Source organism: Nanorana parkeri, unplaced genomic scaffold (genome assembly GCF_000935625.1).
Source record: "Nanorana parkeri isolate BGI_ZX_2015 unplaced genomic scaffold, ASM93562v1 scaffold441, whole genome shotgun sequence".
NCBI lineage: Eukaryota > Metazoa > Chordata > Amphibia > Anura > Dicroglossidae > Nanorana > Nanorana parkeri.
In genome coordinates this window covers 804,893-823,667 of record NW_017306709.1, presented here as the reverse complement: position 1 = coordinate 823,667, position 18,775 = coordinate 804,893, and the positions used below count along the sequence as shown (strand labels likewise).

At 38.8% G+C, this 18,775-nt stretch overlaps 1 protein-coding gene across 1 annotated transcript in view; it reads left to right on the top strand.

The window, feature by feature from the left end:
* The window catches only part of LIX1 (limb and CNS expressed 1), a 129,604-nt gene extending 111,294 nt beyond the window's left edge, over positions 1-18,310 (top strand). The window contains exons 5-6 of the mRNA XM_018560222.1: positions 6,263-6,340; positions 17,889-18,310. Of these exons, the coding sequence (XP_018415724.1) occupies positions 6,263-6,340; positions 17,889-18,173 (363 nt within the window). The 3' untranslated portion in view covers positions 18,174-18,310. The remainder of the gene's footprint in view (positions 1-6,262; positions 6,341-17,888) is intronic.
* Positions 18,311-18,775: the final 465 nt, after the last annotated feature.

Sequence of the window (18,775 nt, the reverse complement as noted above, 5' to 3'; positions counted from 1 at the left end):
AATGCATACCGTTTGTAATGTACACTTTGAATACGCCAAATAAAGATAAATAAAAAGGCTAAACATAAATAGTGCAGCACAAGGCACCATGGCTTACTGCTGCCACCTAGCACACAGTAGACGCTCAGTAAAATTGCATGTTTTACCATGCACCTATTTTCCTTTCAGAACCCTTGAGGACTATTTTTTTTATAAAGCAGTAAATGTGATAATTGCCCAATATTTACTGCAGTTGAATCTCTCTGGTGCATGTGTTTTGAATTGTAGCCACTGATTTACTTGAAGTGAATGTTTAGTGAATGTTACATACCTTGTAAATATACCCCCTGGCTGTTTCTTCAGGCATTACCCTTTTTATATTATCTGTATACAATGCCTTTGTTCAGAATCTGTATATATTTTTGAATTCTACTAATTTAGCTTTTATATGTCACATGTTATTAAATAGTTGGTCATTATAAGGTATCACTGACAATACTTTTTACTTACCAAAATCCATGGTCATGTGACCCACCGGGTTCCAAGTCATCTATCTCCTGGATTGTAGTGTGGGAGGGTCCTTTTCAGGCTGCCAACGTCGATGTCTGGGTGACATGGACACTTCCCATTGGGTGTTCAGTACCAGGTTCCTCACAGGCTCCAGAAGACTGGAGCAGCTCATTGACATGCCAAAAAGAGACAGCAACAAGATTGGTCAGCAGCGGCTTTATCGTGGCAATTTTGTTGTTACTATCAGCTACAACCACTCCGTTTCTCAGAAGCTCTTTTGTAAACAATGCCTGCAAAAATTGTTTGCAGGTTTTCACTAATAACAAGTTCCACGCCAGTGAAGAGCCCCGTCCACTGTGTCTTCCAGTGTGACAAGTGCAGTGGCTGGGCAGGAAGCTTGGTAACTCTCAGTAAAGATGAGCCTGAGCATTACTGAGCTGCACCGAGGACAGATTTTCTGTCTGAGGCAGCCACCTCAGTTGGCCTCATTGGCGGCACAGCCCTGATCATTCTCTACATGGATAAGACAGATGTTTTACCAGTCACAAGTCTAATATTTTCATATATGAACTACATCTTCATACTGTATCATTCCGGGTATACGGGTACCTCCAGCAGCCATCACCTTTTCATGGTTCTCCTCCTCTAGCAACGGCACAGGCATCCTCCATACTTAAGTCTTAGTAGAACACTTCCCGCACTCCAGCATCTGCCCATCTGGGGGATGGCTGGACAACACCCCAACCTGGACTAATCCATGGCTGGCACTGGACTGAGCACATGGAAATTCCCTCCAATATATGTACCCTATCCCAGCATGCAACACTGGTTGAGAGAAACCCAGGAATTTGCTGGTGAACGGCACACACACACTCACAGTGCCCCTCATTGGCCATCCCACACTACAGTAGAGTCACACTCCACCCAGGTAGGTACAACCAATGCTAGACACCTGGAATTAGCCAGATAAATGGCAACTATAATCCAGCCAAACTGACTACAGCTCTGGCAATCACTAACCTTCTAGTAGCCACCTCACAAAAGGTGATGGGGACTACAACAAAATAGCTGATTTAGGAAAATGCTCCAATTCAGCTCACTTTCCAGTTCAGCTATGTTGTCCTAGATTGTTCACTCCTCCTGCCTTCTCTAAACTTCACCCTGTATATATCATTTTCCATGTTGAAGACAACTGCATAATGCAAATTGTGGGTAAAGGACCCCTGTATGCTGGGCCATTGTATTAAAGGATTTAGAAACCCCCCTTAACACCTTATAAGTCAGCGCATTACTTTTTATGAGCGGATATATTCATCCATTAGCCAGTATGGATTAAGTGGCCCAGTAAGTATATTTCTTGATGTCAGAAATATGCAGCAGATAAGGTCTAACCACTTTAGCCCCTGTAATAAAAGAATCACTTTGCAATGTGTTTGTGTTCTCAGTTATAAATGTGTCACTTCCTTCCCCACTCACAGGCCACCCACGAGCTCAATAACTTATTTTTATGTTCTTCAAACCATCAGTGAAGAGTGTGGGAGAATGGCATTATTAGATTATTAGCTGAGCATTCCAATATCTAGCATTTGTTATATATTGTGTTGTTTACTGGTGGCGAGATGGCATTATCGAAATGCCATGATGTGTAGTGTGTTGTGTAGGGGCAGCTGCAGCTCATCGCCATGTGAAAACTGCTCAGTATGCTCCGTAATGGCTGCATGAATGCAATGTATTATTCATGTTATACAATCCCCTTCACTGGCACTAGCACTGACAGTCTAAAAGAAAACACAATTAGATGTGAAAGAATAACAGACCACCATCTCATCACGCAGACATTCACAGTTTGGGCCAAGGAAGAGTATTGCTTTCAGGAAAGACTGTGGTAGGTTTCAGAACCAGAATTCTGCGGCTACAGTGATTTTTGTAATGAAATAAAAGGATAAAACTTTTTGTTTGAAATCTACACTGACATCCAGTGGTATTTCATGTTCATTTTCTTCTTTATTCTCTGCTAATTTAATTGTTTTTTTTTCTTCTGTATTAGCTAAAGAAATAAAAGGAATCAAAGCATTCTTGGACAATATAGCTTGCTAGTAATGTTTTACGAATATGAAACAATGAATGGATTGTTTTGTAAGGTTAGGTCTAAATTGAGGAAGCAGAGAGAGTTGGTGTTGCTTGCCAGACAATGGTATGTGCATAGACCTCCGGAGAACATAATGATTACTGGCAAGCACATTTATTGATTGACAGGATTTTGCATTTCCTGCCAACCCTGCTGCACAATGATGATTGGAGAATATAGGAAGAAGAAGGGTGAACGAGCAACATTTCGTTACTCTTAAAGTATATTTCTAATGTTACAGTCATATTCCAGAAACCCCCACTACATGTTTGGTATGTGTTCTCATTCACACAGTATACCTAAAAATAACTTTTCAATAAATATGACTTACCTTTTAGATATTTATTTGGTGAATGCCTTTATGCAGATTCAAGGCTACTTTGAGCAGTTTGAAAGTGAAAAGTAGAGGGACAAACTGAGGGACAGACTGAGCTTCCTGTTATTAACATACAATGCTTCTAAGTGTAATCCTTGTTAGGACAGACCGTGTTCAAATCTCGTTTACAACTGATAATGAAATCTGCTAGTCCAGTTCAGACAGGGTTAATTGGAGTAAACATAATTTCCCACAGTCATCTCCATAGCATTACATAGGGGGGGGACACCTAGGTAGGATTCTTGAGCAAGTAAAAAGCACTTACAAATGCAAGTAGCATATGGTATGTGAATTGGAAAAAAGTATAACAAAATATAAAGTGGAAATGCACTTTAAATGATTTGTTAATTAATTATTTACACACAATGTTATATACATAGCAAATAGACACTAAATAGCATGAGACTATTCAGAGCCAATCAGACTGTTGCATGATGGGCAATTTTATGAGGGGTGCTTAGAGGCACAGTCAGCATGCCAATAAATGGGTTATGTAAATCATGTACATATATACCTGCCAAGTTAATGGCAACCTAAAACAGACGTGAAAATAATTAAGGTGTATTTAAATCCAGCGCTTTTTCATACTATTGGACAGAGTAGGAAGTGGGGATGCTAATCTGGTGACAATAAAGGAGGGATTTTCTGTTACTTCCCAATTTGTCTCCAGAACAGCAAGTGAATGAAAATCACCCCAAAGGTTGCAGACTGCACATATTGTCCACTGTCATACCCTCAGCAATTCTCTGCTGTACTTGGTTGCCATCACACCTTCTGGCACTCCTCTCCTGCACATACTACCTTCCATCTTACCCATTGCTTACCTCTCCTGCAGTTACTGCCTGCCACAACACATCTTTACCTTGCTCATAATATCCCCAACCTTGCCCATTTTGAAACGGGCATACTTTTGCTATTTTATTCAATGTTCAAATAAACATTAAAACTTCTACCTCAGCGCAAAATTCCCCTGGGAGAGCTGTATTGCACTGATCACAGTGGAAGGTGAAATTTGACATCGTAGTGGAAAGGCGGTTAACAAAGCAGTGATTACTAAGCGCAGATCTGTCATGAAAATATGCTTCTTGCTGCTGAATTCATGATTAGGAGAGAAGCAGTCATATTTTTGCACTTTACAGAACATTTATGTATGTATGTATTCATGTATAAATAAATACAGATTGTCCTCATTTTAAACAAGGTTTATGTTCTGTAACCCTCTATGTAGGCCTGGACTTTTAGAAGTTAGGGGTTTAGCTGAATTTTGCATGCTAGATACATTAAAAGTACTGATTGGCTGTGATTGTCTGCTTAATAATATCTATTAATGGGTAAAAAAGCAACTATTTTACTGGAGGCCGATAAACTGCACAGGTTTTACATTAATGATGTATAACATACAAAGAAATCCTGAAAATTACATACTTTGTAACATTCATAAAATACCTTTAGATTCCTGGTAAAAAAATAAAATCCAGCTAAGCATACCTGTCATCTACACATAGAATGAAATCCAGCTAAACATACCTGTCGTCTACACATAGAATGAAATCCAGCTAAACATACCTGTCGTCTACACATTGAATGAAATCCAGCTAAACATACCTGTCGTCTACACACATCACACCTACCGTGTTTCCCCGGTAGACACTTAGATTCCTGGTAAAAAAATAAAATCCAGCTAAACATACCATCTTTCCTGCAAGCTCCCCCTCACATGCTACCACCAAACTAGGTCTTATTTTCGGGGTAGGTCTTATATTACAGGAATCTTGAAAAATAGTGCTAGGTCTTACTTTCGGGGTAGGTCTTATTTTCAGGGAAACGGTATATCTGTAAAGAAACCTGCTACCAGGGCTTATGCCTATAGATGACAGAGAGCGCTGAGAGAGTGGGGATCAAGTAAGTAAAACCAGGGCCATCTTTAATATTAATTGGACCCTGGGCAAGATTCTGCTGATGGGCCCCCCACAACCCTCCCGCATCCATCACCCGCCCCCATACCCCAGGTAGATTTTACAGATTCTACCTGTCCTTGTCCTGTGCCTAGTTGTTCCCTCCGCCTTCTTTTCCTCGGCGCCTGCCAGATCTATGTGAGAGGCATCGGGGTGGAGACCACTCCACAGTAGGAGGCACACAGACCGGCACAGTCAAGTCGCTTGCTGGAAACCGCTACTAGAGGAGAATCGGTGTCTGGTTTCCCCAACGACGGTGCTGCTGCTCTTTTTCTGTCTGCCGCTCCGGGCAAAAGGGACGGCTGCTGTGGGCCCCTGTAAATTATGGGGCCCAGGGCAATTGCCCCTTTTGCCCTGCAGTAAAGACGGCCCTGAGTAAAACTGCTTTACAGAATCCCCCTAGACATAAATGAACAGATAACCCTCACAGTACGGGACTACCCCACTGCAAGGGTAGTTTTGTTTTCATACCTGGAGAAAGGACTTAGGACTACGTTGGGGTTTTTCATGCTGTACGTTTTCAGTGTACTTACACACATTCTACCTGTGTCATCATTCCTCCATGTGCATAGTGGAAACTGATGCAGCTAGGAAGATTCTTTTTACACACACGACAATAAAACACAAGTGAATGAAGCCTAAATAAATAATCCTGTTCTACAATATGAATGAATTAATATGGCTTTGCATTAGAAGTCCTGAAAGTGTGTTAATGTATTTTGACTTTTTTAGAATAATAGATTTTGTTTATGTTGGGGGGAATAGTCAGAAACCAGTGTGTGAATGTGAGAGTGTGTGAAATAAACAAGTCCACACGGAAGCTTGTTGTTTCAGGGCCCATTTGCCCTAGGTTGTAGTGTTTTCCTGTGCGGTCTGGTGTCTGCTGTGTACAGGCAGATGGGAAGGGGCTTTAATAATGTAATTACTTATGATGTTAATTGTGAATGTGAACAATATGCAATCCATCATTTACTGCATATGGATGGCATATTATTAACGGTCACAATTAAGCATTAAAACAAAATACTTTGTGAATAAGTGCCTGGTTCCTCGTTAAATCGGCAAATCAGACTGGGTCGTCATCGTTGACACAACACCTGCTCTGTCTGGTGGTAATCCGCAATGTTCTTTCTGAAAAACGCAGGTCACCGCATAGTGTGAATGAGTCCTTCATATTCAAATTAATTGTTGACCTTTTTATTTTGGTTTGACCTAACAATATTAATTAAATAAAATTGTATATATATATATATATACATACACACATAAATAAATCTGCTGATAAGTTCTGGTTCTTTATGTTCTTTGTTATAGGAACTCATGATCGTTTTCCAACTTCTGCACTGGAACGGAAGTCTTAAAGCCCTCAGAGACACAAAGTGCTCCCGTCAGGTAAGAATACATGATATAATGTATGTATACATTTAATCTGCAGACTTTTACCTCAAATGCATCTAGAATGCATGATTTGAAATCCCAGCGCTTTACTGAGAAGCATCTGTAGTTGGTACATTAGAACTATTTTGGATGTCATTATTTTCCTCTTTGTTATGTTTTAGTATATCTTCTCATATATACTTTGTGACACTTTAACAAATGATGAAATGGCTGAAAACTCCACACCCGGGCTAATCTGTGAAGTGTGTGATGGTGCTGTTATAGATTAATGTAGGTCTATGCTTAAAGAGGACCTTTTCCCCCCTTTCCTTATTAAGCTTGACAAAAATAATCAAGCATCTGTAAAAAGCAAAAACCTATAAAATAATTATAGTTACTTGCTCCTTTCTTCTTTTTTTTCACCTACTCTGAATGGTCCATTCACCTCGGGTCGCCGCCATTTTTGACAAAAAGTAATTGGTAGCTTATTCTTCCTTATTCTCTGTGCTGGCCCACCATTGACATGTGTGGTAGATCTTCCAAATGCTCTGAACACGATCAAGCTCAGTTTGTTATTGTTATATCTCATTTGTAAAAAAGAAAAATGATTTGATGTTAAATATGGCCTAAAAGTATTTCTAGATCAGCATGTAGAGATGAATGCACCTGGTCTTTTTTAGGTTTTTATAAAGGTGTATGTATTTTGATCACTTGCCGTGTATATACACCTTCTTTTGTTAGCTGTATTTATGTTTTTCTAAATGATTAAAGAATATGCAAATCTTTGCTTCTCTTATTTCATCCCTTTTGTTCTGTTAAATATACCTGTTGTTCCTGCCAGAGATCCAGTGCTGTCCTGTGCACTTCACAATGTTATCCTAAACAATGTTATCAGTAAGTGTGTTAAGACTACAGAACACATCCTCCTTATGTAATGAAGAAGAGAGGGGGATGTGTGCTTTAGTCCTAATATACTTTTTGCACTAGGGTGACAACACTCCTACTCCATGGATATCGTTTGGTAAGTAATTGTTGTCACTCTAGGGCAGGGGTAACTTGGCCCTCCAGCTGTTGTGGAACTACAAGGCCCATAAGGCATTGCAAGTATCTGACAGCCACAAGCACAGCTTCCAGAGGCAGATGCATGATGGGATTTGTAGTTTCACCAAAGCGGGAGGATCGAAGTTTGGCTACCCTGTCGTAGGGCATTAAGGGTATTACTGTCATGCATTTATATTTATTTATGTATGTATGTATATTATATAAAGTATATTATTTATACTTTGTGAGGTGCTCATCTGCAACAAGAATACAGATCAGGAATTTTGACTTCAATCTAACTTTGTAATCTGGAGGCTTCTTCCAGGTCAGTGACTCAAAGTATTAAAGTCAGGGACAGCCAGACAACTGCATTATTAGCAGGAGGCCAGCAGTGACAGAACACTTTTCATTTATTTCATTGCCTTCATTTATACAGGTTCATATGTATAAATGAAGGCAAAAAACAAATTTGGAACATACCACATTATGGCCACAAGATGGAGCCGGGGAGCATAGGAATTAAGTATTTATTTCCTATGCTCATCAGCTCAATCTAGTGGCCATAATGTTGTATTTTCTTAAAGCGGACCTATACATTATGGGGGTCTAAACACCTGGTCTTGAAGTGGTTAATAATAACATTATGTGACATGCCAGGTGTAAAATGCTGTGATCTTGAAATACTTAGACTTGCAGAACATTCACTCCCTGCCTTGAAAGGGCAAAATTACTTCAGTTTGCAAAAGCGATGCACACTGGGATTGCCTTGTCATCAGCAAAGCATTGCCTCCCCTGACCGCACATCCCTGATTCAGACCTGTACAGTGAATGTATTGTACTATGATGAATATATCTAACTAAATTAAAGCAATCTGAACCCCAAACTATTTCCCTTCGTTTTGGATCGAGTTTGCAAAGGTTACAACCTCTATTACGTCTGGTTCCCTCTTTGGAGATTCACCCTCTCCATTTGACTTGGTGACCACTGTCAGTGGAACAGTATTTTATCTGTAATCTCAGGAGATCTCAGGGAAAGGCATTTTACTCTCCTGAGATGATGTGCATGGTCACATGTCCTAGTCACATGTCTAGTCACATGTGCCAGAGTTCAAGGAAGTAAGAGGAGAGCTAGAAAATCTGCTCTTAGTAAACATGGTCATTGTCAGAAGACTGGGAAAGAAAAGAGAAATAAGGTATGTAAAGAATACAAAGCCGGCAATTATCTAGAAGTATGTTTGTAGATTGTCATTACTAAATATTTCTAAAGGTGTGTTTGTTGTTATTTTAAATATATGAGTAAAGGTCCACTTTAAATATTACATTTGACCTGAAAAGAAAATATATTAGAACGTTCCTTTTTACCTCCATTTATACAGGATAAATGTTGACAGAGATACACGGGGCAAATGACTCTGTAAATTATTTATAAATAGACTCCAGATAGTCTCTCCTACCATACATACCTACCAAAAAAACTTTGGTTCTGCTATAAGTGTATTATTGCAAAGAGGTGAACGATAGTTTTGTTGTTATTAGGGTCTTTAGAAATAAATGCAAGTTGCTACAACTTCTATACGGGTTTAATCAATAATATGTCACAATGCACTTAGATATCCCTGAAACGATGGACAAAGTCCCGCCTCCAACCCATCCCCAAGCTAGTGTAAAGGAGGAAGGGAGGAGCCACACTGTCCCTCACTGGCTCCTCACAGCTGAGGCGCTCCGTCCATGACAAGTTACACAGCGGGGAGGATTTCCCTGCTCTCTAACCTGTTAGATGTGGATCTGAATGGAGAAAAAGCTGTCAGCTTCCGACCTCCCCTGGCCGCACGTCCCTGATTCAGACCTATACAGTGAATGTATTGTACTATGATGAATATATCTAACTAAATTAAAGCAATCTGAACCACAAACTATTTCCCTTCGTTTTGGATCGAGTTTGGAAAGGTTACAACCTCTATTACGTCTGGTTCCCTCTTGGGAGATTCGCCCTCTCTATCTGACTTGGTGACCACTGTCAGTGGAACAGAAAGTGCTGGAAAGTCCAAATGTTTTGGGCTGTCACCAAAATGGATATAGAGGGAAGGTATTTCAACAGTGACACCTTTTTCAGGGGTTTCTTTTCACTTCATATTGTGTCTTTGAGATAGGAAGTGAAGGGGCAGCAAAAAAAGAAAGAATGATAGGGTTTTAACTCTTTCCTACTCATAATAAAACTATATTTTCATTATCATATTTAGTGCTATCAATTTAATGGTTACCACATCCTATTTTATCCACTAAAAAATAAAGCAGTAAAAACATGCCGGACTTTTCAGGTACCCCAGAAATGAGCTAGACATATGCCAGTATATAAAATCACAAATGTTTATTTAATTGCTTAAAATTTTCAAAATATCCCTGTTATGATATACTTATATTAAAAACATAAGAAGCCACCACAGGGTCAAGTAGCAGAGGAAACGTGGTGACCTGCTTCTGATTCTGAAGTGGAACTTGAGACTTGACTTGAAGTGGAAGTTACTGTATATTGGCTGTTTAGTATCATAAGGTGTCCCTCCGTTATTTCCTAACCACCACCAAGGGTGGGCCGGGAGCCCCCACAAAATCGTGCTGGGAGGAAAATATGCCATGTTTTATAATATTTGTAGCTCTCTCCTGAGGAAGCAGGTTTTACCATGAAATGGGTAGAGACATCTTCTCAAAGAATAAGTCTTGTCAAGCACATTGCAACAATGGAAGATACTCCTCCTATGTTGGAAGGATGTTGATGGTAGAATATACCTATTAAAAAGTTTATAATAACGATGAATGTGAAGTTGGGGCTAAATCTTTTTATGCTTTTAATATATGTACCTCATACATATAAGGATATTTTGAATATTTTAAGCAATGAAATAAACATTTGTGATATTATACTGGCACATGTCTAGCTCATTTCTGGGGTGCCTGAAAAGTTCAGCATGTTTTTTCTGTTTGATTTTTGAGTAAATAAATCTATAGCTAAAGGTCAAGGTAAGTATCTCTGTCTGCTTGAAATTTTCTTTAAAAAAAAAAATACTGAAAAGAGTACTGAACAGGGGTGTTAGTGGGGACAATATTTTTTAATTCGCCAGAGTTCTGCTTTTGGGCTTCCACAATGCTTGAAAGCACATGACCTATTATTTCTGTTTGATGGGAAATCTCACAAACAATCAAACATTGTAGATTACTGCAAAAACATGTTTTTTAATGACGTGGTTAGATTTCCACTTTAATGCTTAGCATATCATTAGAGCTTGTTCTCAATTAGTCTTATGGGGGGATGGTTTGTAATCACTTGGCATGTGTTTCTGGCCCTTGCCAAATGGCAGATTTAAAAGTGTGTTCTGAGCTGAATTGCTTAGTTAACACGTCCCTGTTGAGGGGCAGTCCATTTTAGTCTAGTGCAGTGAATGCGGCTTGAAGCATTAAGATCATGGCTATTATTTCCCGTGGCTTCTCCTGTTGGGCCCCTGCTGTGAAAGTAGTTGAGCTTTGGACAGAACATTTCCTAAATAACAGATTGCACTCGATCCAATATCAATTGTGCCCCACAACAGCCTATTAAAATCAAACATTTATTGTACAACTGTCATACTGTCATTTTCATTTAATGGTTGAAGCTGCTATGGGACACGAACAGGTCTCATTTAGCCATTTTTGAGGTCAGCATAGGACACGAATAATATAATAGGCTTGAGAAAGAGCCAAAAAAAAAGAGTAAAAGAAAGGCTGAAATACCTTTCCTGAAGAAAATGCAATTCCAGGACCTCTCCTGTACTTGCCATGTGACTAGAAGCATTGGCATTTGGTCATGTTTTCTTTGACTTGACAAGAACAATACTTCAACTTAAGTAGTTCTTGAAAATGCAACAATTTATCAACTGTTATATCTTTCGTCTACCTGTACAGAAAAGTAACAGGGCTTTAAGGGAACACATACTCAGATGTTATATTAAAGTTGATGGTCACATGTGTAACATGTCTAGCATTTGGTTATGTGATCTCTGCTCAAGAGGAGGGTCAGCTAATCTTAACTTTGAATTTCCCATGCAGCATAAATCGCATAATGAAATAACTAGTCTTTTGGTTGTATGACAAACACAGGAGAAAGCCTAAAGCAGCATTTTCTGCTGGATAACATAATATTTCAGTCATGCTATTACTCTTTGCTTTTCACCCCCCAGCAAAGCTATTAACATTTGAGCATAGGTCTGCTTTAAAGTTAGGAATGTTTCTGGCTTTACATTTGATCAGTTTTCTTGCCTTGGTCAAGCTGATCCTCCTGCCCTTCTTATCATAAGCAGATTGTACTCCCACCACCAATAATAACATAACCAATGCACCCATCTTAAGAAATGGTCACAGCTATGAATATGATCCGTTTACTGCAAAGTTATTTATTGTCTGAGAATGGCGTCATCCTTGTTATCTGGAATCTGCTAATCACAGTAAACAAGTGGCTGCAGTATCTATGAACCAGAACCTCCAACTTACCAACTGCTCATTGTTCGCCAACCTTTTCTGCCAGTCACTCCACTGGCTTCCACTCGCCCAACAAAAAGAAATTTAAAATACTAACAACAACGTACAAAACCATTTATAACTCTGCCCTGAGCTATATCACAAACATTTTTAAAAATACCACCCAAACCATCCTCTCTGCTCCTCCTAAGACAAGACCCCTGCTCTCCTGTATCACTTCTCTCATGCTTGCTTCCAAGACTTCTCTGGAGTCTCTCCCATCCTCTGAAATTACTTATCCCAATCTCTTCAGCTGTCTTCTACCCTGGCCACTTGATCACTGAAAACTCTTCTATGCAGGGAAGCCTACCCTGCCTCTACATAAAGACTGAACTTTTACCTTCTCCATCAACTTAGTACTACCTTTTGTATCACATACACCTCCGTATTAGATTGTAAGCTCTCACATCAGAGCCCCCCTAAGCCTCTTTTCTTGTATTGTAAAGTAACTGTACCGTTTCCCTTTATTTTGTAAAGCGCTGCACAAATTGTTGGCGCTATATAGATTCTGTTTATGATTAATAACAATAATAATGACAACATCTGGGAGCCTTATAACAATATTTTTCTTAGACACAATCATTTATATTTACACCTCTGACAAAATCCATGAGCACGTGTCCATTAAAAACATAGAAAGAGATATCCCTAATCTCTGCGCTGACTCCTTATGTGGGTAAAGATACACATGAAATGAGTTAGCAAGAGATCATAGAAGGTTTAGTACTGTTGCTGAAGATGGGTTTGATGCATAAGTAGAGTGATTAGATTATCAATTGAGGATTATGTTCATATTTAATTGGATTTATTTGGACCCGAGAAGAAAGCAAGGGAAAACTGGAAAGTGATTAAACAACATATGGCAATGATTATATTTGTTAGGGGTCTGCTTTGTAGTTTAAATATGATACAGTGCATTGGTTTTCTATGTGGGAGTTATTGCTGAGATAGTCGAATAAAAAAAAATGTAAAAGCAAAGTCTCAGATGAATTACTAATATCTTTGATAACAAAGCTGTAACTTCCTACAAAATCTAATTTGTAGGTTTCAACAGATTCCTTAAAGATATACAACATTTATTGCTTTAAATGCAATAATGAAATTATGATTACATAAATAAATGATATTTTCCATCTTAAAGATAGACTACAGTCCCTAAAGATTGGTAAGACTATTAGATCTTTGACTGGAATAAAATTGTAGTCCAATCCAGTTTCAGTACCTTTTGGCAAGGGACTTGCTATGGCTCCTCTAGGTTTGGGTCCCATGATGCGGGTGAAGAGATTTCGGACACCTTGTAAGATAAAGGCTGGCATTGACTGTCCTTCTGTGTGCCAAAAACTAAGACTTTGACATAAACTATTACATAACATGATTCTCACCAGAACTCCTTATTCTTGGATCAATATAGGATTCTTTTTAAACATATTGTTATCAACATAAGGGCCGAAAGGTTGCATTGCCTTGTGACAATTATAGGTTTATAGTCCTATCTTGGGATGGCGCCAAGCATCTCGTCACAGCAGCACTCGCTATAATTGCAGCTTTTGACCCAGAATTGTGAAAACCTGTCTAGTTTTATTTCATATTACAAGCACTTTCCTGTGTTCCACTCTTTGACTCCCAGAAGATTTGATCTTTAGGCCTTTTTATACCTTGCTGACAATAACTTTCATTGAAATTTTAAAATTACCAAGATAGAAAATATTAGGTACAATTTTCCAAGCTATAGCAATTGTTATTGGCAATAATGTTATTTATTTTCATAGTTACTTTCACCCAGAGCTGAAAATAAGAATTGTTATAAATAACACATGCTATAGCATTAGTAGTTGAGAATAATGAGTTTTAAAGCTATTTTGAAAAAAAAATTATTCAACTTTAGTAGCAATTGAAAATGTAACAATGAATTAACAGATATGATATATCAAATAACTGGACAGTTGAGAGGGCTTGAATCAAACCCATACTCATATTGTAGCTTTGAGCTACATCTCAGTCTTGCTATGGATAAATAACATGAAATAGTAGGGCTAAAATGCTTATATGGGAAAATGCTGATCTAGACCTCAACCTATTCTAGTTAACCTGTGTAAAAGCATAGTGCTTTAGTCAAACGATATCTGATAAAGGGGGAATCAAATGTGATCAAATGCTTAGGTGTTTGGGTTCATGTATCCAGCACATTGAGTAGGGTGGAGCAGCATTTCCACAAAAGGTTAGTATTTTAGTCCTTCTAATACTTTATGTTTACCAATCCTAGCCAGACTGTTAAAATAGCTGTGTTTGCTATTTGCAAAATAATGCGCCAAAAGGATTGGTAATCCTAGGGTACTTTAATGACAATCTGGGGATGTGAGCAGGTATCTGCTCTATGAACCTGGGAGCGTGTTAAAGGGTGAGGTGAGCTCACAGGTTTACTTGAAACTGATCACACAAGAAGGAAAATAATTAGCAGACTACAGCAAATCAGAAATTAGCAGACTACAGCAAATTAGAAAAGAACATGTCTACAGGCCTAAAATCTAGGGCTCTCTAGAGTCTTAAAGTAAACCTGGCACAAATATGGGCAGCTCAAACTTAGCATGTGAAGAATAAATGCAAGAGCAGAAAAAAGCCAATGTCCAAGTAATCACTAGAACCAATAATTTACTTGAAAATTTTGACTTTTCCTTTTAGTCAAGTTTGGCCTCCACCTTGCAGCATCCAATCCTTCCAATTGTACATTGAGGCAGAGTTGGTGTTTACTGATCATGTTACATTGGGTGACAGGGAGGGGGGCAGGTGATTACAGCCTAATTACCATCTGACCCTGGTGTCTGTCTGAATTTCCTGTGGAGAATATGTTTAACTTTTAGGCTTCAGGCCTAATAAAACGTTCACAAAAAAATGAAGAAAGTCTGCAATGTGATTAATGAAAATGTGCACATGTATACATCATCACTGCACCTCTTCATTACCACAATAAATGCAAATCACTTACAAAGGTGGAAATGGACTTTAAGGATATTACACAATCCGACCCATCATAATAATTCTTCTAATTGACTACAATGATTACTTCTATATATTATACTCTTCTGAGGCAGTTTTGTTATTTACAGATTAAGCCTAATCTGCACTCTCCTTTTATCTATGGCTTTCACATCACAGTATACCAGCTCAGAGTAGAAGACCTCAATAGGTTACATTACATTGACTGTTGTTTTGGCATGTGTGTTCAGCAGCACATTATCTTATACCATGTTTTATGTGTGTGTGTGTGTGTGTGTGCCGTTGGCTCCAAAGCCTTGCCACCATTTTTCGAAACAGGAACATGCATTCTTAATTAATTAACGGCATGCTATTTTATTTTCGTCCGGGATTTATAAAATAAACCTTTGCAGCATATCCTGTGTTTCAATCCCTGAATCACCATTGTTTTGGTTCTATTTGAAAATGTGAAATAAATTCCATGTGTGCTGCGGAAGCATGCCCTACACAAACCATGTGTCGGAGACGGCACGGTCTCAATTTTCTTCAGTTAGATCTGCAACTAAAAATATATTCACTGTTCACTTTGTTTATTATTTGAACATGAAAGGCTAAATTAAGAATGCAGATGTTTTAGAAGTCTATTAACTTGCTCTACCAGTATTGTCATATTGCCAGTTTTAACTAAACAGAAATCACCTATATTTATGACTTAACCAATAATTAATTTATTAATTCAGCAGCCAAAAAATACTAGTGACTAATACTCTTACCCAAAACATAAACAATTAATGAATAAAAAACTAAGATAAAATGTGCAATGTAGTTTCCAAGCAAAAGATAGGTCAAAGTTTATAAATATGGCCTGGAACATTTTGGGATTTTTGAATGTTCTACGTAAGACTATAGGAAGTTTATTACTCATAAATACTGTTGCTTTATAATAATTTTTAAAAATATAATGATAAGGGCTCATGTCAGCGAGTGTTCTTGTCAATCCCAACCATTTCCATTGGAACGCAGCTGCATGCATTTGAATAGAAAAAGCAGCCTTTGACAACAAATGACTTGTTTTGTCACATTCTTTGTCCAAAGAAGCACAGTACAACGCAAAGCAGGTAAAATGCAGCAACTGAACTGTCATGTGTGCTGCTCTATTAAAAGTCAATAACAATTTAATGACCTTCATTTGACATGCATTTCAAACACATAATCAAATGGAGGAAAACGGCACTTGTGTACAGCAACCACTGTATACTACCGGGGATGGGCTGGTAGCACAATGAATGGGCAGTGTCCTATAACACTTGTAGCCCTTAGTCTAAAAAAGCAATGAATCACTGCACTTTATGTAGTTCTCAATGTGTTGACATTACAAGATCTACAGCAGCACTTCTCAGTTATGGCATATTTTAAAAGAATGCAAACTCTTGAGGCACCCCAGTCTAAAATGAAAAAACATAAATGTAAAAATTTGAAAAATGATGTCTGATCCCTCTAAAATCCATACCAGAACCTTATCCATGATAGGTGTTATGGTATGGATTTGAAGGGAGAACCCCCATGCAAAAACACAGACAATTGTGGGGTCCCCTCTTCACATTAGGAGCCTTCTTTGCAAAAGAGTCCCTTCCCCTTTCACATCAGACTTCAGCTGTACATTAGGAGCCCCCTTCACATCAGGATCAACCTTCTTTCACATCAGAGTCACCCCCTCTCACACTTGGAGCACCTCTTCACATTAGAAGTCCTCCTTCACTTTAGATTCCCCCTCTTTCACATCAGGAGCGCCACTGAGGAAGCCAGAAGGCACCTGAGGGTGCTACAGCACCCTGGCTGAGAAAGGCTGATCTAGAGCAATGGTTGCAACCCATTAGACTGTTGGTGTCTCAAATCTGGCACCTGATCACTCTTCTGATATGAATTATATTTTCCCTAATAGTGCTATATAATTAAAGTAGCATGTTATTACCTATTAACATTCATTTGATTTGGCATACAATAAAGGAATGTTGAAATATTCAGCACTGGGATGTTTACCAGTCCTTGATATCTATTAACCACCAGTAAGCAACAACCTTCTGGGACTGCTACAAAAATACCTTAAGCATATCATAAAACAATGGCTCCCAGTCTTAAATTCCTCTACTTACAAGTCAGAAGAACTGTCTTCAGAAACCACAAGGCTCCCTGTTATATATTATTGTAGGGCCTCTTACCCTAAACTGTACATGTTATTGTTCCATGCTAAATAATATCATATGGCTACTTTTGTCCTTACAGAGCCCACGAATGGCCAGATGTTAATTTGAACAACTGAATTGTATTTACAGTAAACTCCCAGTTATCCAGCATTCACAGGGATCGGTAGGTGCCGGATAACTGTTGTTTCTGGTTGCTTTCGCAGTCAACAGGTGACTGTAAGCAGCCAGGAGCAACAGCCATCCTGCTATTGGCTATTGCAATTTGGAATAGCCAATAGCAGGATGGCTATTAAAATCCCACCCACTGAGCAGAGAAGCGGACCTGAGAGAGAAAGTTCTCTCTCAGGTCCGCTCCTCTGCTCAGTGTGCGGGTGCAATAGCCAGCCTGCTATTGGCTATTGCAATTTGAAAGGCTGGTTTTTCCCTCAGTTTGAAGAAATGTACTTCCTGTTTCGATTTACTTCCTTGTCTCTGGGACAGGAAGTAAATAAAATTCTTCCTGATGGGGGCAAATTTCCAACAAAGTTTTGTTTGTAGTCTCCTTTTTTATTACTTTTTGATCAGAGACATAATTATTTTATACCTGATGTTGGAGGTAACCGGGAATGTTACATTAGGGCCCTTCCCAGGTATACCCCGACTGCCCTAAATAAAATGCCAAGGCAAACCTTCAGTAGATTATGTGTGTAGTGTGTAGTAGTGTGTAGTAGTGTAGTATGTGTGTAGTAGTGTGCCATGCTAACATGTTGATAACTACCCAGCACAGTGTTTGAGTAACCAATTTTGTTTTTATAAAACAGGAGGTTATTGCCTACTACTCTCAGTACACATTAGATGAACGGATGAGAAGCCACATGGCATTGGACTGGATCATGAAGGAAGAGGAGACACCAGGAATCATATCTCAGGAGCTTCAGCTTGCTCTCCGAGAGCTGGAAGAGTCTAGAAAAGCTGGCAGAGAGCTGCGGTTTTATAAAGAGAAGAAAGAAATTTTGAGCTTAGCTCTGAGTCATATCTACAACGATTGTATCACTTCACCTACACATGTTGATCATCTGAACTTTACTCTAAATGGTTATCACTAGCAGATCTGCTGCTTTTATGTAAGATCAGGAGAACGGTGGATGGAAACACAGCTTATAAATTCTTGTTCATAAGACCACCCAAGTTGCACATCATGAAATCTGTTGTACACATTTCTTTCAAATTTTGCGTTTCAAAGTGTTGTGTAATATGATGTTCCACTTACAGGTTCTGCAGTCTACATCCTGGCCTCTACAATTTCTACATAGAAAGTTGCAGCTGGATGTGTTCCTATGCAGTTTTTTTACAGGGCCTTTTTTGTTTCATGTATCCTATACATTTTCAGTGGTTGTCTACTTTCTGACAACTTTCATAATTGATAAATTCCTTGCAAGCTTTACTAATTATACTATCTCTTTTTTACTGCTTCTTTGGGTTTCAAGGCTTGCGTGATTATGGTGTTTCTCATGCTAATTCCTGCCCTGTTACTAGTGAAACTAACTATGAAATGGAGTAGGATGAAGCTGCCACACCATGCCACTCACCACAATAAGGCTCCATTCAAACATAAAAAACAATGCATTCTTCAAACTATTGTACCGTGCATCTCGCAAAATAGTCCAAGCGCGATTTCAGTGGCGGAATCCGCACACACAAATTAGCT